This window comes from Meleagris gallopavo, chromosome 3 (genome assembly GCF_000146605.3).
Source record: "Meleagris gallopavo isolate NT-WF06-2002-E0010 breed Aviagen turkey brand Nicholas breeding stock chromosome 3, Turkey_5.1, whole genome shotgun sequence".
NCBI lineage: Eukaryota > Metazoa > Chordata > Aves > Galliformes > Phasianidae > Meleagris > Meleagris gallopavo.
Genome location: NC_015013.2, coordinates 31,934,327 through 31,958,089, shown reverse-complemented (window position 1 = coordinate 31,958,089; position 23,763 = coordinate 31,934,327). Strand labels below are relative to the sequence as shown.

At 36.4% G+C, this 23,763-nt stretch overlaps 1 protein-coding gene across 4 annotated transcripts in view; it reads left to right on the top strand.

Moving 5' to 3' along the window:
- Window positions 1-23,763, top strand: part of LPCAT1 (lysophosphatidylcholine acyltransferase 1) — a 53,636-nt gene that overhangs the window by 4,622 nt on the left and 25,251 nt on the right. For all 4 annotated transcript variants that reach the window (XR_004159204.1, XM_010708611.3, XM_031552802.1 and 1 more), the window contains exons 3-8: window positions 3,780-3,889; window positions 5,292-5,352; window positions 7,793-7,851; window positions 14,007-14,041; window positions 16,608-16,662; window positions 20,400-20,482. Coding sequence is in view for 3 of the 4 variants with exons in the window: in XM_010708611.3 (XP_010706913.1) it covers window positions 3,780-3,889; window positions 5,292-5,352; window positions 7,793-7,851; window positions 14,007-14,041; window positions 16,608-16,662; window positions 20,400-20,482 (403 nt within the window). In the remaining variant the exon portion in view is untranslated. The remainder of the gene's footprint in view (window positions 1-3,779; window positions 3,890-5,291; window positions 5,353-7,792; window positions 7,852-14,006; window positions 14,042-16,607; window positions 16,663-20,399; window positions 20,483-23,763) is intronic.

Genomic DNA, 23,763 nt, shown 5'->3' with positions numbered 1-23,763 from the left:
TCATGATTTCTTCAGACAACTTTCTTCTTTTTAGGAAAAGAAAACAAACAAAAGTCTTCTCTCACTCTAAGAGAGTTACGAAGAACTCTTCAGTTAGTGATTAGTACAAGTGAAGAAAATCACCCACTTGATACGCATGCAGTGGGTTAAGCTCTCTGGAGAGGATTTGCTTGACAAGAGTCCCCACTTGAAGTCTTGTATCCAGCTCTGGCACCCACAGTACAGGAAAGATATTGACCTGTTAGAGCAGGTCTGGAGAAAGGCCATGAAAATTATCAGATGCCTGAGAAAGCAATCCTTTGAAAAAAGGCAGAGAGATCTGGGGTTATTCAGCCTGGAGAAGAAAAGGCTCTGAGGAGACCTCATTGTGGCCTTTCAGTACTTTAAGGAGGCTTATAAGAAAGATGGAGAAAGGCTATTTATTGTGACCTGTAATGGAAGGACAGGGAGTAATTATTTCAAATTGAAAGAGGGTAGATCTGGATTGGATATAGGGAAGAACGTTTTCATGATGGTGTACTGGAACCAGTTGCCTAGAAAAGTTGTGGTTGCCCCATCGTTGGAAGTGTTCCAAATCAGACTGGATGGGGCTTTGGATGACCCCATGTAGTGGAAAAATATCCCTGCCCATGAGAGAGGATTGGACAGGATGGTCTTGAAAGTGCCCTTCCAAGCTATTCTATGAAACATACTTTAGATTTCAGTGATTCTAATTTTCAATTAAAAAAAAAAAAAGGAAGGAAATCAGCATGTAATAAGCTGAAAATGCCTAAATAGTCTGTGCTCATCACTGTCATACTGAAGTTTGGCTTTTTAGAGTTTTGATAGATTGGAATGGGAAGTTCAGTACACCAGTACTGTGTAAGCTGTGTAGCCCAAGGAAGAAAACATCTGTAAATCTGTGACATCTGACATTGGCTGAGGAAGTTGAATCCATTCATTCATCAGCACAGGTCCTTATATTTTACTGTTTGTTATAGTGGCCCTTACTTCAAGTCAGAACAAGATCTTTCTGTGAATTTTGGATGATTACACTTAGCTGTCTTATTTTTGACCGATAAAGCAGCCAGGACAAAAATTATTTTTCATAGCTTGAAGTGCTCATTGCTGGTGTGGAAAATACTTCAAAGGGAAGTGAAGGGGATTTATCAGCAAACACAGTTTGGCACTGTTTGCTTGTTGGACAACTTTTGTAATTCAGTAATCTTCAGTGATCTCAACTTGTAAAAACTAAACTAAATTGATAAGCTAATATAAGCTTTAAACAATTGCTTCACATCTGTAACTTCATTCCAATACAGGAATTTGGTTACCTGTGAAATGAATAGAAAAATATGCCAGTCAACAGAAATTTGTAAAGGAAAAGGAGGTAATTTATACGTGGCAGAATACAGAAGAACTGTAGAGGAAGGGAAAATCATACAATGCTATAATAACTATCTATTGTTTTGTTTTTTTTTTCCCACATCCTGTAGACTTAAGAATGTTGGCTTAAGTTCACCTTTTGAAGGTACTTTATAGTCCTTTATTGAGCATCATGTCTAAGGATAAGTAATTCTATGGGAAGTACTTACATGTTTTCATCTTTGAACTTAAAAGATACCAAATTACTTCCCCATTATTTCTGTGAAAGATTCTGCAATCCAGTATTTGAGTTCCCCACTCCAGTTGTTCTTTTTCCTCATCCACAATGCTTTTAAGAGCACCATGGTACAGCTATAGTCTTCAGTGAGAATCTCACACTTAAATACTGCAGAGATTCATCAGAACAGTCCTATTATGTGTTATAAATCTGCAGCTTATAACACTGTTAAGGTCACCAGCTTGAATGCCAGCATCCAGTGTTGGCATGGTAGCCTGCCTGGAGGACACAAATGAGCTCCAAGGAGTATTTTGAATGTATTGCTAAGCTTATTCATCTCATAAAGGCCAATCTGTGTTCTGATTATCTTTATAATAGTTCCCTAAGTAAAATCTGCTTACTTAATTTCTTCTACTATTACCAAAAAAAAAAAAGTCCTGTTATAACAAGTTGTCTTTGGAGCTCTAAAATTTCTTGTTCATTCCATAGCCTGAATTCCATTATTTGGGCCTCATGCAAAAGAAATGCTGGGAGAAGGCTGAGGATGGTGAGGGTTGGTTTGTTTTAGTTGCTGTAGCTTTGTTTTATATTGCAGTAATAAGGGAAATTCAGGACTAACATCAATTAGAAACAAAGCAAAGTTGTGAAACTATTTAAGTGTGGTTTTACTTCCATTTTTTTGTTTGTTCCTTTTTTTTCCTTTGTGGGGTTTTTTTGTTTTTTTTTTAACCTTCTCAGAGCAGTAGCCCCAGCTGGCCCATGATGACCTTTGATGCTCCCCTAGCTAACACTGTTCTATGGATACCGGCCAAGGACAAGCACGTAGAAAAAAGTACAAGAGTGTTGTATGGTAACTTCTCTCTGATTAGCTGTCTTCTAGGCTTCAGCAACTTGTGGGATAAAGGTAATTATCCAGCAGGTGGTCAGATGTCTGGCATTTTCCTTTAAGGTGTGATGGATTAGTTTCACAGAACCATAGAACAATTTTGGTGAGTGCTGGTGCAAGTGCCAGCGAGGTGCCAACAGAACTAGAAGCTTCTGCTGAGTATACCAGTGTCGTTCTTCACACTTGTTTGTTGTTTTTTTTTCCCCTCACACATTAAGTACTGGCTGATCCATTAATGCAGCAAGTTTATCCTTGGTAAAAGAAGATTATACTGCTAGTGTCAGTGAATTCATCTCGGAGCAGTTGTAAATATGCAAACTGTCTTTTTATACTTGTGTTTTAGGCAAAGAGATTAGCTAATGATATAGTAACTTAAACCTCTGAGTAAGGCTACAAGATATGAAAATGATTTAAAAAAAAATGCATTTAAATACAGTTTGCTGCACTTAAAGCATGAAATAGTAGAGTATACTTGCAGATGCTTTACCTGTAGCACTCCTTGATATTGCAGAAGTTGTAAATACTGGGTTTTTTTCTTTTGCTTTTAGGAAGTTTCAGTATCCTTGTGATAAACGTGCATGGATTGATTTCTGACTCTTGTTCACTCTCAGTTCCTGTGTATAAAATTTCCTGTATATAAAAAATTTTCCTGTATATAACCAGTGAGCCACAAAAGAAATGCCTGAGATCTGATTAATCTAAGGAACAGGCAAATAGGTGACAGCTCAGAACATAAGCATGTTTTTTCTCTTTTGACTTCTGTGATTCCCCCAGAAAAGATCACATAAGCAATATATGCAGTATATTTTTGGTAGAGTACCTTCAGTTGAACCTGAGCTGTCATAGGAAACAAAAAGTCTAAAAGTAGCATTTCAGGCCACAAGATTTGTTTCTGGTAACACTTGCACAGGCGGGCTCCTGCTGCTTTGCTGGGAAAGGGGAGGGATAGGTTTTGCAGGAGGAAGAAACTAGCTATAGTCAACCACACCTGCTTTGCTACAGAGAGCTGTGATACGTACAAACCTTTTAAACTTGTGATGTGTGTCCATCTATTGAAGATTAAACAAATAAAGTGCCAAAATTGTGAAAAAGGTTTTCCTTATAGGAATTCATGAAAATAATTCAATATAACTCCACTATTTCAGCTGGGAATTGAAGTTTGTAATATATATAATAAAGTAGTTATGTTCTTGTGTCAGAAATTGTCTAGAGGACTGTTGGTGTGTGTGTGTGTGTGTGTGTGAATCTTTTTCGAAGGAAGTTGGGGGAAAAAAAGCTATTTTGCTTGTTTTTGTTTTTCTTTCTTTTTAGCTCTAATCAAATATATCCGACCAGTATTTGTATCTCGGTCAGACCAGGATTCTCGCAGGAAAACTGTTGAAGAGATAAAGAGACGTGCTCAGTCTGGTAAATGGCCTCAGGTACTGTACAATACTACTGTGTGGCAGGTGACATTTGGCATTGTCATGCTTTGGATATGCAGTTCACTTTTGTTTCCTTTTAGGATGCTTTAGGTGTTTTCTTGGGGGTGGACTTCCCCCTTCTGTGGAATATCAAAGATAACTTTCTAATCTATACAAAACAACTGTTACAGTAACTTTTCATTGTAGTATGTTTCAAAGGGAGTCTGGGTAAGTTCCTGGGAAGAGAGTTTTATCAGGTGCTGCCAAGTGGACAAACCATGTCAGGTTTCGGAAGTTCTCTAAAGAAAAATAATCAGATGCTTGGTAAAATACCAAGTATACCAAGAGTATCATGCATTCTGCTTTTCATATTGTGACATGGCATATTGTCATTATTGGAGATAGAATATTGGCCAAGATAGTCCAAGCATTTCAAATGTTCCAATAGCTAGAATATGCCTCTGTTGAGCCACATCGTGAGAATGCTTCTAAAATTGTCTTTTTTTTTTTTTTTTCATTGTGAATGTGACTGCTTATAATGTGCTTTGGAAGACAGTAATGAGAAAGAAGGCATAACTACCTAAGGTCTACGTTTTATAGAAGCATGTGATTACTTTGAAAATGTGAAGCATTCTTCTTGTGGATTTTTTTAGATTAAGATATCAAGAAATGCTTTCTTTAATGGCATGGTTAATTCCACAATGGTTAGGTACACATATTGGACTATGAAGACATAAACAATGACAGAAAGGTGATGCATAGCTTTTAGTGCATGACTTTCATCAATATGTTTGAAATATGAAGAAACTGAACTGCAAAGCTGAAGTGATTTCTAGACTATCTAGAAAACTAGTACAAGGGTAGGCAGTAAAACCAGTAATGATAGTTCCCGTCCGTTGGTTTGTCCCTTTATGATGTGTATTTATTTCCTTTAAGTGTCACAGCAAAGTTTCAGCATTTCATGGCTTTCTGCCAAGGTATTTTTAAAACAAGTTTCATTGTTTCACAATTTAATATCTTCCTCTGAATTTGTTTCAACTTGAACGTTTTTCTTCTTGTTAGAATTCTGTTCAGATATTTTAAGCTTCTATCATTCTGATATCTGTATGCAAGACAAATAATAAATGTATTAAATAGACGCCAATCTTCCTTTTCCTAGCGTGTAAGAAGACTGGGTGCAGGAATTTTGTTTTGTTGTAGGACAGAGTATATTTTACAAACACAAAATGTTTATGAAAATTCTATCAAATCCATGAGTTTTCCTAGTCCCTGTTAATATTCTGATAGAATCAAAGGCAAAACTTTGAATGAAGGCAAACTTTTCTATTGTAATCAGTTAACATGTCTTTCAAAAAGATGTGTTTATAAATGAATCCACATTCAAATATTTCTTAAGTCAACTTTTTTCTTTTACTTCAAGATAATGATATTCCCAGAGGGCACATGCACAAACCGATCCTGTCTAATTACATTCAAGCCTGGTAGGTATGATGCTCATTTCTCTGTTCTCTACAGAATGTTCTTGTATCTTCAGTTTCTGAAATGCCACTTGCATTGTAATTTGTTTGCTGTTGCAGAAATTGAGTTTTGAATCTTGTAGTAGGGTGGGCTTGGAGCAGAAATTTCCGATAGTGTGGAAGAACTATGCTTCTGCTGTTATGTAAAACATTTATTTTTGGATAATTCAGATTTTTTTCTTGCCTTCTGAGATTCCTGAGAGCTGGAGGTTTCTTACTTAGTGTTTGTGCTTGAATTTATTCCCCTTGAATCTCACTGAATTTAGATATAATGTAATGGTATCAGCTGGTATCCATTTCAGACTGCTATGGCATTTGCTGCTGTGTAGTGTTTTTTTCCTGTCTTCTTGCACTTTATTGTTGAGTTGTGTTCTGGTGAAGACAGCACAAGAATCTTACCAGTATAGCACTGTTGCAGAGACTGCCTTTTTAATGCTAGATTTTGTATTAAATATGTGCATTCCAGGCAGTTTACAATTAGTAGAACCCTGTTATCTTACCAAATACGTAACACTGACCACTACCACAGGTGTAAACTGCAGTTTGATAGGATTTTTAACATTGCAGTGAACTACCAATGTTTATTAGAAACTTGCCTTTGTGGTGTAGGTAGGAAGATAAAAATGAAGAAGCTGTAGTGAGCAAATCAGCTGTGAATGTGTTTGTCTCTTCCTAGTTTTCTGCCTAATTCATTGTGTTCCATTCTTACTGTGTCTTATTTTATGTTGCTTGCAACTTGGGTATCTGTATTGGAATACAATGAGTCAGCATTGTGATTCTGTGCTCTGATTAATTTGGCTGAAGGAAACTCGCTATTATATCCTAACAAACTTTTACAACACTTTTCCTTATCCCCTCTTAACTTTTACCTTTTAGATGAATGAGTGATGGTTAGAAGAACATCTACTTCTACTTCTTTTGCTCTTTCTTCCACTCCTCTCAATCTTTTCCTCTTTCCTAAATCCCAACCATGCTTTGAAAGTCTATCTAAATTCTTCATTAAAGCCTTGATTCCTTTCTTCCCTTCTGTTCCACAGACATTCCAGCTACCGGGTACCATACCACTTTTTGCCTCAAATCCACTATCTTCTTCTTCTCTGGTCTGGTACATGCTGCTCTGTCTGCCTCTTGACTGTTTCACTTTTCCTGCTGCAACTTCCATCCTCCACCAAATCTTAAGACATCTCACTTATATCAAGTAACTTCAGGCCTCCATTTGAATAACTGCTTTGAGGATGCCTTTGCCTATTCTGCTCTCATGCCCTACGTTCATTATACTCATTATACAGTTTTCTGTTTGTGTTTATGCAAGATAGTTTTAGAGGGAAAGCTATCTAACTTTGTATAAATGGGAGTGTTGTCATATACCTCTTAGATTTTGTCATCTTCTGGTTCTTTCTAAAGTTACTTTAGCTGTTGTTCTTGGAGACAGAGAGAATAGAAAGAATAAGTGGGCCAAGTACTGTATCTCTGCAGGATACCATTCAAGTAGCCTTTGTTAAAGATGTTTATATTCCATCAACCATTTTTTTTTTTTACACCTATATAATTATTCATTTTGTAAAATAAATGAAATGTGAAGCATACAGTATGCAACTGTCATTCTGTTCTCAATTTTAATTGGAATATTAGACAGCATTTAGTAAACTGCATGCAAAACTTTATTTGAATCATGGAATGGCCCGGGTTGGAGGGGACCTTAAGGATCATGAATCTCCACCCCCCTGCCACAGGCAGGGCTACCAACCTCCACGTGTAATACTAGACCAGGACTAGAGATATCTCTTAAAATCAAACTGTTTTCACAAGAAAAAGAACCATATTGCTAACATGAAGCTGCACTTCAGTACAGTGCTCTAGTACTCTAATTCAGTATGTTCTATTACATTGTCCAAGAAACAAATAGGCCTCTCTGAGGTGAACTAAGGTGGGGAAAAAATAAACTTATCCTGTTATTTCATAAATGATGCACTTCCTATAAATGGGTGTTGCTCAGCTAAGTGTAGATAGCTTTTTACATTAGAAAGCTCAGATTCTTCACCAGAAGATGCTGTTGATCATGGGAACTATTCTGACTTAACTATTTCTTCTGTACCCATATTTATTTCATTTATCAAGTTTGGTACCAGGCTTTGAATTGTGCGTGTGACAATTTATGTAAATGGAGGATAATGTAGAAAATACAAGCAAACATTCTAACTACTATCTTTTGAAAACATGGATATCACTCTTCAGTGATTTTTAAAAATTACTTTGAGCCTACTTTAAACCTTAGTTTTTCTCTATCAGCTAATTCCTATGCATATCTATCTGACCATTAATCATGTAATCCTTTCTTTACTGCAAAAAAGTCTACTGTACCAAAATCTGCTATAAATTAATTGTTGTCATATGTACCTTCTAGGAGCATTTATTCCTGGAGTTCCTGTACAGCCAGTGGTTTTACGTTACCCAAACAAACTGGTAAGTTCAGCTTGCAGTGTAACTGGAAATCTAGTGGTGCTTCTTCTAAATTCACTGATGCATCTGTAACTTTTTAGGTCAGACAACTAGGTTTATAAATTTGGAAAATATTTATAGATGCTTATTTGCTAAGTATACATTCTGTAAGCCCTCTAGCAGTGTAAATAACTGAAAATTTACATGCTTTTGCTTTAATTAGTTTAGGTTGCTCCATTAAAGTAGTGCTTTAAGTGTTACTCAGGTTGTTGCAAAAAGTATTGTATGTTTGACAAGACATAAGTCATTTTTTTACTAGGATCTTTGTGTTTTCTGTTATTGCTCTGTATGCTAGAGAGTTTTCTTCATTGATTGCTGGAAGATGTTTTTGCACCTTCTGCCTGTAGAGATGTTAGATAAAAATTAACACAACTAGCTACATGATAATAGAAAAAATAAGTTGGGAATCTTGGCATTTTTATAAGGTGTCTCCTTGTCTATGCTTCACGTTTACTTTGCATTTGATTGAAGAGTGCTAGATGCTAGAGTGTTTGAAATAGTCTTTCAGTATAAAATCAGGTTAAGGTAAAATGTGAAGTGTTAATTACAATATCTAAATTTAACAGTTGTTATAAATGTTTGTGAAGGTAAAGACAAACAAAGGTAAAGCTCTTATGGTCAGTTCACCATTCTTGTTGTGGATACTTTCTTTTCCTACTGCAGGAATCCCATCGTTCTTCATAACTCAGTTAATTAGGTTATGCTTCCAAGTGAACTTTGTTAGGGTGCTGTGACAAATATAGTAGCCCATTATGCTCAGGTAGGGTAAAGTGCATTGTAGCAAGCTGTCCATGACATTTCAGTACATAATTATTTCCAGGAAAAAGATTTTCTCCGTAGTTTTAAAATTTTCTATCAGTTTCAAATGTAAGGTATATGCCTTACATCATACTTAATATACCTTTTAGTCCTAGTTTATATTGGTTATAAAAATATCAAACCATACAAGGCTATCAGGTGTTAATTAGCAAGCATCTTCAAAAATATATTATTGTACTAAAATGTTCTTATTGTCTGTAGTACATAATATGCAGTGTTTGTAAATGAATATTAAATATTCCTAATGTTCTATTAGCTGTAACTGTAAACTTCTTATAATAAAGTAAATCGGTGTGAATTTCCTGAGCTCATTCCTAATCTTTAATGTTGTTGCAAAATGTCTTAAACCTATAAATATTCATATAAATAGCCAACAGAGGTGGCCTGTATGTCTGTGCAGCTTTACTTTTTCCTTCTACTTTTAATTACTGTAAAGCATTGCTGAGTTTTTGGAGCCTTGCTGAGTAATTTAACCTCCTAAGATCTCTTCCATTGAGAATTGAGGGAAGAGGATAATTACTGTCACTATTTAAATTCAGATTTGCTTGGGATCTGCAGAAGAGTTGTAACAAAGTTTGAATGAGGAAGGGAAAGGAGGAGGATGATTTCATGGTATATGAAGATTAGATTTCTGACTAGGATGCAGTTAAGAGTTGAGTAGCAAGAAAGAAGAATGGAGTAGGGAGAGAATGTTTTGTTTTGTGGGCTAGCGCTGTATTTCTAGCAAATTTTCATTGTCTCTGGCTTCTTCTGTCATCTTGTTTGACAACTGCATATTGTAATTATATGTTTACAAAGGAATTTATCGTTAATATCTTTTCTTAGCCAGTGAACTGTAGTTAGGCATTGCATGCAGTTTCTCTGCTGCTTTTAGCTTGAACTAGCCGTTCCATTCTGCCTTCAGAGCTCAGACTTCTCAAAGTAGGGATGAGAACAGTCTTGGAATTGAGTGCACCTGACAGACTGGGGAGGCTTTTGTAGATCAGAGCCGTGTGTGGGTGAATGTAGCAGGTTTGTGTACTCTTACTTGCTTATTTCCTTGTACTCTGTGCATTCAAGAATTAGGTAAAGTGTACTGGAAGGGACTGAAATGTGGGGGGGGGGAGGGGGGAGAAATCAGTTCTCTTATAGCAAAAGAATTATGGGGGGTTGGTCTTGATGATCTCTAGAGGTCCCTTCCAACCCCTACAATTCAGTGATTCTGTGAATTCATGCCAACTAGAAATAGATTATTTTCTGTCAAGGTTGCCCTTCAATCTTTGTAAGGCCTTGTGACTGTTTGCAACAGATGATGTCTCTGGTTCTTTGCCATTGTTTATTTAGGAATAATAGTATGTTAGTCTGTTGCTCCTCTTGATGCAAGATCAGAAAGAAATTAAGGCTTAAAATTAAGGCTCAAAACTTCTGTTTTCCTAGCCCATTAGTTAATAGTTCGTGTACACTATTAACTATATTTTAAGTAAAGGAAATACTGTGATATTCTCATCCTTATCAACTCAGTCCTTTTGCAATTCATTTTTACACTAATTCCCTTCATTGTGAATGTAGCTCTTCCTTTTTTGAATTTTCTGTCAGTGCTGGTAATTATGGAGGGCTATCTGCTTTTCTAAATATCAGAGCCATTTTTAATATTTTTTGATGTCCAAGCTTCTTCTGAAGTTAATTGTGCTATTTGATGTGAGGTTTGACTTCATCTCTGCAGCATCACTGTACCAGGGCTGTGTGGGTGTATTTTAACATGCTCATTCTCATTCTGCTACAATGCTGAATTTTATGGTTGCTGCCTGATATAATTCTCAGTACTTTCTTATATCAAATACAAATAATGTGAAGGATATTTTTCCACTTAATTCAAAGGATTACTTATATAAATAGAAAAGTTTCAAAATGTACTTTCAATGTTATCGAAGTGCGTACTGTATCAGCGAAGTGCATGAGTGAGTACTAGAATAAAGTGGTAGCTGTGCTAAATAAATATGAAAAGTATGTAAGCCAGGTATGGAAAATACCACTTCCAGTGTTTGGCTTACTCTTTCGATCATAAAAATATTGTAAACACTAGCAGGAGCCTACTGTAAAACAGTTCTCTTTCCTGAAGAACATGATTCACTTTTCCAGTACTGAGCATTTACTTCTTATTCCTGCTTCATCTTAATACTGTCAGTGAGAAAAAGCATGCATGTCTACTGTGGCATACACATTGGTAATTTCTCACAACATTGTTGATTAAATATGGGACTTCGAATTTGTCAGTGGCTGGATTCTGAAAAAAATTCTAGTGATCTTTTTGCCTGAACAAACTCCCAGGGGCTTGCGTTTTTATCTTCTTTTATATTCCTCTGCATTGTTGTAGTTTAGGGAGCTGACTTAAAATCATCATAAAATCATAGAATGGTTTGGGTTGGAAGGGATCTTTAAGATCATGTAGTTCCAGCCTGCCTATATGCAGGGACACCTCCCTCTAGACTAGGTTGCTCGAAGTCCTATCCAGCCTGGCTTTGATTGCTTCCAGGGAGGGGGCGTCCCTGGGCAACCTGTTCCAGTGTCTCACCACTCACAGTAAAGGATTTCTTATACATGTGTAGTAGTGTGGTGTTCTATGTGGCAGATCTAGTATTTGATGAGAAGAACATCAACTGTCTACATTCCAATGGTCTGAATTTACAAATGGAAACTTGGTGGGGGGAAAAAAACGAGTCCCTAATGTGCTTGCTTGTAGTAATATCAGAAATATCAAAAATGCCAGAAGGATTTTGTGGAGTTTCTATGTCCATAGTTTTGCTGTTAAACAAGATCACTGCATGGAGAAGTCTGCTTTCATGCACCTGAGCTGATTGTTGAAGATGGAATACTTTATCATATCTTATTTGATTTTTATAATTATTGAAGGACTACCAAGAATTTGTCTTTTCTTTCTTGAAAAATTGATGTTATTCCAGGCTGTTGCATTTTTCAGTGCTGCTTTCACTTGAGATGTATTTTTTGCTTAAAATTGTGATTAAGAAGGGCTTAACTTTTCTTTTTCAAGATCGTGGCACATACGATCACCTAAACTCTTTGAAATATGTTTGTGTGGTAGTACAGAACTAAACTAGAACGTTTTTTCTTAGGTTGATAAAAATATTTTTTCCTTGTCTTTTGTAAAACTGAATTTCCTGAGTCCTCTTAACTTTTTTTAGTGACTTGTACTTTTTTCCCCCAGTTAATCAGAACTTGAAACTCATTTTCAGGCTTTTGCCTGAAAATCATGTCTCCAGGCATTGCAGTTTTTGTCATATGATACTTCTTCATCTTAGTTAATATTACTGTGATCTTTACTGTAATCTACTTACTTGTCAATTGTTATATACTCCTTTCCAGCTCTCAGTTTTCTTTTTGTTACTTGCATCTTGTTAATTTCCTTCACTGCTCTTTGCCGTGTTAGGGTTTTACACCCAGGTTTTGTTTTGACAGTTCATGAAGGTATAATCTTTATTTCTTTCAAGACCTCCTTAGTGCAGTAAAAAGGCTAGATGTCAGTGGTAGTTGGGAGTAATTTCTGAGTAGCAGAAAAGTTGGAGCTCATGTTAGACATCACCCCGTACTTGTTCATTTCTTTTCTGAGCATGGTTATAGTTCTGCATTCCAAAAAACATTCCTATTTGGAATTTGGATTTGGAGTTGTGAACTTGTTTGTCTCAGCCATCTAAAAATGCTTCTGGTCTTGCTTGACAGCAGATTGACAAGTTTAGATGTCTTGTAGCTTTTGCTTCTTGGATCAGACAGATATATTCCCAGTGGACATCAGGATGACTGTGAGCCAGCACTGTGCCCTTGTGGCCAAGAAGGCTGATGGCATCCTGGGGTGTATTAGAAGGGGTGTGGTTAGTAGGTTAAAAGAGGTTCTCCTCTACTTTGCCCTGGTGAGACTGCATCTGGAATAATGTGTCCAGTTCTGGGCCCCTCAGTTCAAGAAGGACAGAGAACTGCTTGAGAGAGTCCAGCGTGGAGCCGCAAAGACAGTTAAGGGAGTGGAGCATCTCCTTTAAGAGGAAAGACTGAGGGAGCTGGGTCTCTTTAGCTTGGAGGAGACTGAGGGGTGACCTCATTAATGTTTATAAATATGTAAAGGGTGAGTGTGAAGAGGATGGAGCCAGGCTCTTTTCAGTGACATCCAATGATAGGACAAGGGGCAATGGGTGCTTCAAGCTGGAACGTAGGAGGTTCCACATAAATACTAGGAAAAAATTTCTTCATGGTGAGGGTAACAAACTGGAACAGGCCGCTCAGAGAGGTTGTGGGATCTCATTCACTTGAGACATTCAAAACCTGCTTGGGTGTGTTCCATAATGTGTACCTAATCTAGGTGTTCCTGCTCTGGCAGGGAAATTGGATTAAATGATCTTTTGAGGTCCCTTCTGATATCTGACATTCTGTGATGCATGCCCTTACTGAGAAAAGTGGGAAAAATGCTCTTTTGAGGTAAGACATAAGGTCTTACTTGTCCTAGTAATTCTCCTTAGTTGAGAAGACTTTCCTTCAGTCATCTCTGCAGGTCCCAAACATTTCAGAAGCGTATGGGAACTGATGAATCACAGCCTGAATCTCTGATTGACCACCTGAGGTGAGCAGTGAGTCAGCCCTGGGAGCACAGGTGAAGGCAATTCACCTGTGCTGCCGGAAGAGGTGGAGCCTGGCTCCACCTCTCCTAGATCCAGTTAAGAGCTGACTATCAATGGGAAAGGATCTCTTCTGGAGATCCTTTCTCTGGAGTTTTGCAGCAAGCCCAGGACGTGGGTAGGCATTCTATCTCTTCTCTTTTTGTTACTATAATCTGCTTTGACAAACTCTCTTGTTTATTTCATAATTATAACATCTTTATATTCATTGATTATACAGGAAGTATCATAGAGTTCATACCTGTTGCTGGGAGATCCAGCTACTATGTTGGGACACTTGAGGAACACCCTCAAGTCCAGCTTGATTGCGCAGGAAAAACCACGTGGAGTATCTCAAGTAAAATCAGCTTATGTTACCATAACTTTATTTTCCAATATTAGCAGCTTTTGATGAATCACTGGATCTTTAGATGTTTTATAAATATGGATTTTTATGTGTTTAAGACTTGAGTTACTGAGCATTTGCTAGCTTCATAAGAGCGGTTGATTCTTGGTATTGCTGGCTTACTCTTATTGGGACTAAGAACTATTAGAGAGTATTGAATTTTCTGTGAAAATCTTAGTCATATGTCATCAGTTATACTATCCATAATGTAACAGGTTTAAAGTGCAATAATTAACTGTTATGCTTCCTTTTCTTAGGACACGATCACATGGACATGGCAAGGTCCAGGAGCGTAAGTGGTTATATTTTACTGCTTGAATCATTATTGCTTTCCTTAATTAGTTTTTATTGACATGATTTGTAGGAATATATAGTCAAGTAGTAATTGCTGGATGCTGCATTGTGGTGTGGGATTTTGTCTTTTATATAATATTCTGTAAGTATGGTAATATTCAGTTAGAAGAATCCAGTTATAAATGACGTACATCTGATGCTAAGTTTCTGATAGTTTGCAGGATAGATTTTTAGGGGATTTATTTCTTTTTCTTTTTCTTTTTTTTTTTTTTGTTCTGCATTGCATATTTTATTGTCTGGAAATCAGTTTGAATTGTCTTTATGGCTTTTGTTTGAAATTGGTCTAGTCCTGTGAAGGCAGTCATCCCATTTATGGAATTTGGAAATACCGTTTCTGTTGTCTTGACTGATTGTAACTTTAACATATTTAAAACAAAATGTTATTCTAGAAGTTCCTTAGCAAATTAATGTAATGTAAAATATAAAAGGGAGGAGTTTGTCTTCTTTTAAAAACATGTATGCATACATACGCTCTTTCCACACTGGAGTTCATTAAATAAAAGTTGGAATCAAAACCAGAAATTTTCAACCTTAAATTAAGGAGAATTTGATTTTATGATTAATAGTTTGCCGTTAATCATCTTCTTTGGAACTATTGTTTTGAATGTCTCATTTGAGATCCTACAATTTTAATAATAATGAGGAAGACATTGGGACTAGACAAGACTCAATTTGGTATTTTTTTCAATAAATTTTGCACCTTTAAATGGGTTAGGAACCAAGTCTAATTAAAGACACACAGATTTGGAGACCTTGAGGAAATTATCTATCGCTTCAAAGGTTTAACGTTCAGTTGAATCTTTACATTGAAAGTAAATGAATCTACAGTAGTGTCTAAAGTAGGCAAGTATGGCAGCATTTACTGCATGCAGACATTTCTTGTCTTTGCTTGTGAATTCCTACATCTTCCCTCCCATTTGCAGTGTAGGCCATCTAGCAAATTAGCTCAATCAGAGCGGAGAAACATAAATAACCTTTCAGCTTAGTGTCTTATCTAAGGAGTCGGGAACATATAGGAAGAGGAGGAAGAAGAGAAGGAAGGAGCTTGTAAATGTGTTGCCCCAAATCACTGCAGTGTGTACAGTACCTTCATTCTAAAATGTTGAACTCTACTAACAAAGTTGAATTAAATGAATCTGAAATAAAATTCTAAAGCAGCTTGTAAAGTTATGCAAGTTCATTCAGTCAATTTCAAACTACAGCTTTACTTAATTAGGATTAATTCTCTTGAGTGACTTAAACTGTATTTCTGATGTCCTAGCAAAAAATACTGTGAAGGCTGCTATGTTCTTCACTTTCTCAAGCAAATGTCTGCTGTCCTATGTTGCAGTATTAGCCAAAACTTAATTCTGGAAATATTGCTTTATTCAGGAGTGTCCAGTTTGAATATCCTGCCAATCTTTTCTAAAGTTGATGTAGTCCATAAAAAAGACTGAAAATGTTTCCTGGAAATTGTACTTTTTGGAAAGTCATGTTTTCAGTAGTTTGATTTTATTCAAAGCAGATTAACTTGATTCCTCCATGAAAACAAAGGCAGTTTGGCAGTGGCACGCAACTTAAATTTTCTCTCAGTCTGGAGTTAGATATGGCTTATATCAACTTTTAAACCCATGTTTATAATTTAAGATTAGAATCACAGAATGATAAAGTAGGTTGGAAGGGACCTTAGAGATCATCTAGTCCAACCCCCCTGCCACGGGCAACTTTCACTAGATTAGGTTGCTGAAAGCCTTAAAACCTGCCCTGCATATTGAGTGGCCACAAGGAGGTCTCCCCAGAGCCCTTTCTTGTCCAGGCTAAACAACCCTAACACTAAGGCAAAAACATGTTATAATCTTGAATGAGCGTATAGCAAAATGAGTAGTACTGCTTTTAGTAATACATAAAGTGCACTTTGTCTGCCAAAGAGGATTTTGATCAGTCCTCCCAGCTTAATGATTGACTACTGTCAGCTACTCAGATACTGTATAAAATGTGCCAAGTGATGCTGCCCCTTAACTTAGGTTCACTAAATCCTTTCCTGTATTTGAATCCTACTGGAATCAACTCGACCTTAGAGAGCAATATCTTGTCTTAGGCTATTGAAACACATCTTCTGCATTTCATTAACAAATTGAGGCATAATTTGATTATAGACAAAGATGAAGATAAAAATATAGTGATAGTAATAAAGCCTGCTGACTCAGTGCTGAATGCAACATCTTTCTGAAAAAGCCTAGCTCCTTCTTTTTTTACTATGCATACATAATCTATATTATTGTGTAGATTGGTACTTAATACATTGTTTCTGTGCTTTTAAGTGTTTCATAAGATGTAATTTCAATATAAAATGCTTTTGTTCCACCTTACAGAAGGTAATGTCTTGAAATACTCTAAGAACTTATCTGTTAATTTTATATCTGAACATAAAGAAGCAAGAATGTTAAATGAAGGCTCTGGAGCATAATGTACTACACTTTCACTATGTTTAAACTTTTTCTTTTTCCTTTTTTTTTCCCTTTTAGGTTAGAAATTCTTTGGCTTACTTTGTGTCAGTTTCACAATTCTGTGGAAATTGAGGTCAGTATAAAAACAAAACAAAAAAAAACCATCAACTTGTTATTCATCATCATATTGTACTTAAATCTGCAGTAAAAGTTTGCATTCAAACTTTGCTAACATGGTTGGTTTAGAGTAAAAAAAAAAAAGTTAAAATACCACTTTTATAATGGTATCTGTATCTGAAAATGTAACCTAAAATCGAATAATGCAATATAGTTTTCCCTTTAGCTTAGGCCATTACTTCTTCCTTTTATTTAAATTGAGTAGATATGTTTCTGATTATGCTGAGAGTCTTTTGTAAATAACATTTTTTCTCTTGTAATGGCCTGATTGCTGTTCCAGCCAATGAATGAGCTGTGCATATTAGATACCTAAATATGTGTACACTGGTATACAAACTAAGGACTATCTTTTAGAGAAAAGAAAATCATTGTAAGTGGTTTCTTATGGGTCAGATAAGTTATTTTAATGTCTGACTAATAGCTTTTTTCCTTAGGCTGTTTCTTACACTGTTCCAAATGTGAAATCAGGGAATACGAAACTTAAGTTTATGTGTATTTGTAATGTTGTTTTGAGGAAAACTCTAATCCCAAGGGCGAAACTATTGTAGTAGAAATGTGAAAACCATTAAAAGGTATTCATCTTTGGTAGATCTGATAGCAGGGTAAATAAGCAGGAAGAACTATTGCTGTGGTAATATGCAACATATTCTACTGATTGTATTTAATCATTGAAATTTTGTTTGTTTGAGTTTTTTTTTTTAAACAATGATCAAACAATAATAGCCACTGAATCACTATATCTGTTGGAGAGACTTGTGATTTGCATTATCATTTTAATTGAGTTTTTTAGCTGTTAACAGCTTAAAAAAATCGTACTCACAAAATACTGGTCCGTTATGTCAAAAAGAAGGAAGTGGTTTGTTTTGGTTTGTTTTGATTTAAAAAAAAGAATTCAAATTGTATTTAAGATGATAGGAACTGCTGACATACAAAATGTTTAATAGTTATCTGAAACTGTTTTAACAGCAAAACTACTCAGCCTTCTTTATTGTATTTTGATAATCCATAGCAGATCATATTCGTAGGGGAGATTTTTTTGTTTTTAAGGTACTCTGCTTCCCTTTAACAATGTGACAACTGGATTCTCTTTCCCATTGTGATAGATCATAACACTTTTTACCCTGTTTGATTTATATCATATTTTTCAAGTAATCTTAGTATTTGAGAAATTCCATTGCTAAGATCACTTACTCTCTGTAAAAAAAAATTATATTATACTACGTTCAGATATAGCTTAAAAATAATATTTTGCCTTTTAGGAAGTTATAATATGTATGAGGTAGAAAGGCTAGGAAGCTACTGTCTTAATGCGAATGTAGGACAAGCCAGCTGATCAGCAAGCTTTTACTTTATCTCAGGAGCATGATTTTCTGCCCTAGGCAAGAAAATTGAGTCCTTTCACACAAGTGAGCACTGCAGAGCTTTCTTGATTTTTTTTTTTTTTTGAGACAGCATGTGCCAGCAGTCCCTGAGTTCTGTAACTCTCAGAACTTGCACAAGGACAAGTTCTGATCTTTAGTAGCAAAATATACTGTACTAGAGTAGCAACTGGCAGAGGGTGGAGGAACAGATTTTTTGGAAGGCTCTTTGCAAGTGTGAGGCAGAGTACTTCATGAGCTACATGTTGAATCTGGTTTTGTAAAGGAAGTGCTGCAAATTGAGGAATGTAGTGGAACAATGGGTTGTTCTGTGACCACAGTCATGGTTTTTCCTTGTCTCCAAAGTTATTTGGCTTTTATTCCTACTTTGTTTCATCAACACAGGAGAATACAAGCCAACCTTGATACCAGAATTACTGCTGAATCTCCAGTAATTGAGGGAGGTGTACACCAATATGATTTTAGTGCTTTTATTATTAGATAATAGCTAGTAAGGCCTTGCTGCCAAGCAACCAAGTACTGAGGTTTCTTGATCTGCACTTCTCTGTATAAATTGGATGTTGTGGTATGTCAGGTTAAATGTTAAAATACATCCAGCATGCTTATTTGGAAGCAAACATCTATATAGGTTATATTAGAAGCTAGGCATATTTTGCATCCCAGCACAATCACATACTTTTTTTTTCTTCAAGAGATTGTGATCATCAGCACATATAGTTTACTTTGGCTTGTGTTAGTTTGTTTTCCTGGCCTCTTGGCTCCAATATTTGCGTATCCATCCCAATCTGCAGCAGCTGAGAATTCTTCTGTTAGTTTTGTTATTGATGCCGAAATGTTTATGCTGTTTCTGTCTGGGCACAGGCATGCAGAACATCTCTGAAATTACTTCATATTCAAACTTGTTCTGTGTTTGGATGAATTACTCAGTAGCAATTTGCAACTCCAAGTAAAATGAATAGAGTTGGACTTAGCATTTAAAGGAACAGTCTTTCTGTCTTTGTTAGCTTTGCATGCTTTGTCTTTCTGTGTATCATATTGCATCAGACTCATGTATCTGTAAATTTAGATGATAGAAGTAGTATGTTTTCATTTGCAGTGGTACATACAGAGAAAACTGTAGGAGAATCCCAAATAAATTCAGGATGTGTTAATCTTTGAACATGTCTAAGAAACAGATAAGCATCTAAAGGCAGCATTTTGGGTACTGCTGACCATAACTAACTTTAGCTATTGAGAGTGATTTACTTAAATGACAAAATTCATATTTATTCCAATACTTATATTTTTTTAAAGACCAATATGCAATTCCAGGATCGTAACTCCAGTTGTGTACTACTCATAGATCAGTATATCAAATATAGCTACACTTATTGCAGTTGTTTTTTGTTTCAGAAGCTTTCCACATAACTATGAACACTTTGTTCATAGTATAAATTCTCTCACAGGACTGCGCTACCAAAGAAATTGCGCTGATGCGGGGTATGGAGGAATCGGAGTGATCCCTTCTTGTTCCTCATATCTTGAGAAACTAATTGCTCCATGGAACTGGAATATTCTGAGGGTTTTTTATAGGTGAGATAGGCAGTGATATTGGGGTTTATGTCATAATTAATAAACACTTAGATTCATAGACACATGCTGGAGCTACTTTTAACACAGATCATCCCATTCTGAAAACTTCCTCTTACATCACTGGTGTCAAGCAGCTTCACTCTGATTTTCTTTGGCCATCTTCATTTACTTACAGTTTTTCTATTAGTTGAGTACTAATATATCCAGTGTCCAGTTTGGAGGAGAAACTTTCAAAACCTCTGACAGCAGAAGATGAAAACATTTCTGAGTTGTACATTGAACAGTGATATATGATTACGAAATATGCAATGGGAACAGTAAATAGCTGATGTCCTGAGAATTTGGGTTCTTGATATTTAAGCTATAGAACGAAGTTCACATAGCAGATGTGTTTCTTGGTTATCTGCAAAGAGCTGAACAGAAAAGGAATATTAATTTGAATGTAAGAGGCTAACGTGAGAAAATGCAAATACCTTCTAATGATTTAAAACTTCCTGTTCCCACTTAATGAAAGGAAGATAGAACCCTATTTGAGTTCCATGAAGTAAGAAAGAAATGAATCTCTGGAAGTATGATGCAACTCTAAGCATTTAAATTTTCCTTTTTTTACTCTTTTATAGTTATTTTACTAATATGATTGTGTAAATAGAAACAAAATGTATACATTTTTCACCACAGTGCTGTAATACAGATTATTTAAAACCTTAAGCATTCTTGGTATAATTCAGTTTTCTGTATGCAGTTTCTTCCTGTGTATATTCCTTCAGAAGAAGAAAGAAAAAATCCAGTGTTATATGCCAATAACGTCAGACGTGTAATGGCAGAGTAAGTATCTTTTAATATGTAATCAATTAAATCATGTTAGTGTATTTATCTACTTGCAAAGCAGCTTGTACTCCACAGTAGTGTATACAAACTATGTAGCAGTTATTTAATTTTCCTGTATGGGGAGGGCAGGGAGTCACAAATACAGCAGGAACTATAGTAATTGTTTTATTTTTTAACATGGTTTCATATAACAAGCCTATTATTTTGCTGCTGTGGGTCTTTAAGTCCTTTGTGGTGGAAGGTACAGTTGAATTGTATGAAAGTTAATGTAACTGAATCTTCTGCTATTGAGGTTCAGTTTTCAGCTCTGGCTTTTTTTATTGAAGTTAAGAATAGTTTGATGTACTCGTTGTTATCCTAGGGGTTATTTCAAATAGTAACACATAGGAAAACTGCTTCTATTTTAGAAATAGAACATTCAAGTTCAATTAGTTGCTTGCATTGTATCGATGGGAGGACACTGAGAACACTTAACTAACATTGAACGCACTGACCTTAGTTCTCTTCTGTTTTTCATTACCCTCACATTTAACAGTTCAAAAAATGTTACATTCATTTTGTGTCCTTGCAGTAAATCTTCCACTAGTTAGCAGGTGTTCTCTTTAGTGTTTGCAGAGAACCCTTATGGTTATTAATAACTCTTGAAGGATTTAAGAAGTTTTGTACTACTTTTGAAAGAACTTGTAAAATCTTAATCTCTTCTGGAACTCAAAAGAGAAGTTCCAGTTTTCAACCGAAAGCCAATCTGTGGACAGTAGTTCTCTGGTTTATAAGCAGAACACAACTTTGTGAGTTTTTTTAAGGATGCTGAGCCTATACTATAATGGAACAATTCCCTATCTGGTGTATACAAAGAACCTTTCTCATAAAAGAAAAATAAAAGGATCGGCGTGAATCAAACTATCTTTGAGTTGCAGTGGCCTCAAACTTCTGTAGTTTATATTAAGATCAGCTGGCCCAACATAAAGTACACACCTATTTGAGTATGATCTCATGGGTTTCTTTTTCATGGACCATGATCATCTCATTGATGTGCATATTATGACCAGAAGTTAACCAATCTAGGTTGTTATTCTGAAAGCACTTTTTCCTGCTGTTTTTCAGGAACTAATTTCACAAACTTTTTAATTGAATATAAATATGAATGCATATGTCTGCATTTTCTACCTTTTAGGCCTCAGCTTGTACAGGTAATGTCTCTGACTGTGTTTTTCTTTGGTTTCAAAAGTAGCTTTAGCTTCTTCAATACTGAGTTGAAATCAAAATCCTTTTGTATTAAACTCTTAGCCCTACACAGCTTATGACTTAGCTTCTGAACTCAAGAGCCCCTTGAGCTCCAACTTATCTGGTTTTGGTTGATCTTACAACAGAATTTACTGTGAACAAAAGTTGTCTCTTTCTCTACTTTGCTTTTGATATTTGTAATGCTGAAAGTCTGAATGTACACATACATATTGTTATAGTTCATTTTGCATTTTCTGGAAGTCCAAAGGCTTTTCTACACTGCCAGCAGATGAACAAGAGAAGATGCAATCAAACTTGAGAAGAACAAAGCATGTTTGACAGTGGGAACCCATGCAGGGATTAACTGTAGTAGCAATTTTTTGTACTAATAGCATTGAGTCTGGTCAAAATACTGCCCAGCCTGTAAGGAGGTGCACTCAGCTATAACTTATTCTTCTTCCTTCCAGTTTGGCTGAGCCTGAGATGATCTCTGCTTTTGTTTGGGATTTGTTCTGTCACAAGCTTGTTCTTCCTCTTTGGAAAGGCTCCTTCAATAATTTTGGGGACCATTATTTAGGGGATGGTATTTAAATCTGGTGTTGGTTCTGGGATGCCAGTCAGGCCTTTCTTTACCTACTGTGGAGTCCGAGTAGCCTGATCTTACTTAATCATCTTCCTTTTGAGGTTGCTCTGAAATGTTGCCTCCTATTTATTTCTATGGAAACTAAAACAGATTCACAGAACACAATTGACACTATTTGATAGAGCGAATTCTCAGTTTCTTCAACATAGTCACCATCGTTTTGCTGTGCATTTTCACCAGTGATGAATAAGAGCCTGCCAGTGGAAGTGACCTGCCATCTCCTCAGCAGAAATCACAGAATCGCAGAACTGTAAGGGTTGGAAGAGACCTCTAGAGATTGAGTCCAACCCTCCTGCCAAAGCAGGCTCCCTACAGCTGGCCACACAGGTAGACGTCCAGATGGGTCTTGAATATCTCCAGAGAAGGAGACTCCACAGCCTCCCTCAGCAGCCTGTTCCAGTGCTCCATCAAGCTCTGTGAAGAGTTCCGTCACATATTTGTGTGGAACTTCCTATGCTCCAGTTTATGGCTGTTTCCCCTTGCCTTGTCCTCACAGATCACTGAAAAGAGATTGGCCATGTCCCTTTGTCTCCCACACTTATCTATAAGCATTAATAAGATCCCCTCTGGGTCGTTGTTTCTCAAGGCTAAACAGATCTAGTTTGCTCAGCCTTTCCTCACAGGGGAGGTGTTCCAGGCCCTTTACCATCTTTGTGGCCCTCTGCTGTACTGTCTCCTAGGAGATCCTTGTCTTCTTTGTACCGGGAAGCCCTGAACTGGATACAATATTCCTGGTGAGGCCTGACCAGGAGAAGAGTAGAGGGGGAGGATGTACCATTCACTGTGCTCTCATCCACTGTTTGGTCTTCATAAGCGTTCTGCAAGCATTGATGAATGTCAGTGGGTGCCTTTTTTTCCCTCACAGTGGAATTCATTCACACACTTGCTTCATCTACACTTCCATGTCAGATGCCATTTGGTCAGACTGCCCCTCTGCTACCATCTGTCACACAGCAACAAAATGTAATGGGATATTGGCAGGAAGATTAATTTCTACTGCCATACCAACATCTGCCTCTGACATCATGAGTCAATAAAATAAAATAGGAGGCGTTACTTTCAGAGCATCCTCAGATTTGAAAATTTCCCAGCATTTGTTTTTAACAAGTTACAGCTTCTTGCTTTGGTTGCAACTTATGCCTATGTTTTAACATGTCTGCCATCTTCTGTTTTTTCATAAATCCTTTTTTAAACAAAAGTAAAGTTCCTTCTAATTGCTACCTTTCATCTGAGTCACACTGCTTTTTTTTCTTTTTGTTCAAACAATTTTTTTTATGATTGTCTTTGCTGGTTCCCTAATGTGGTGTCTCACAAGCACAGATCTTTTCTTATTTGTAGTTAGCTTCCCCTTTTCTATGCATTTGCCCTATAATTCTACTGATTGCCTGTAAGTTTCTATGTCTCTGTTGCA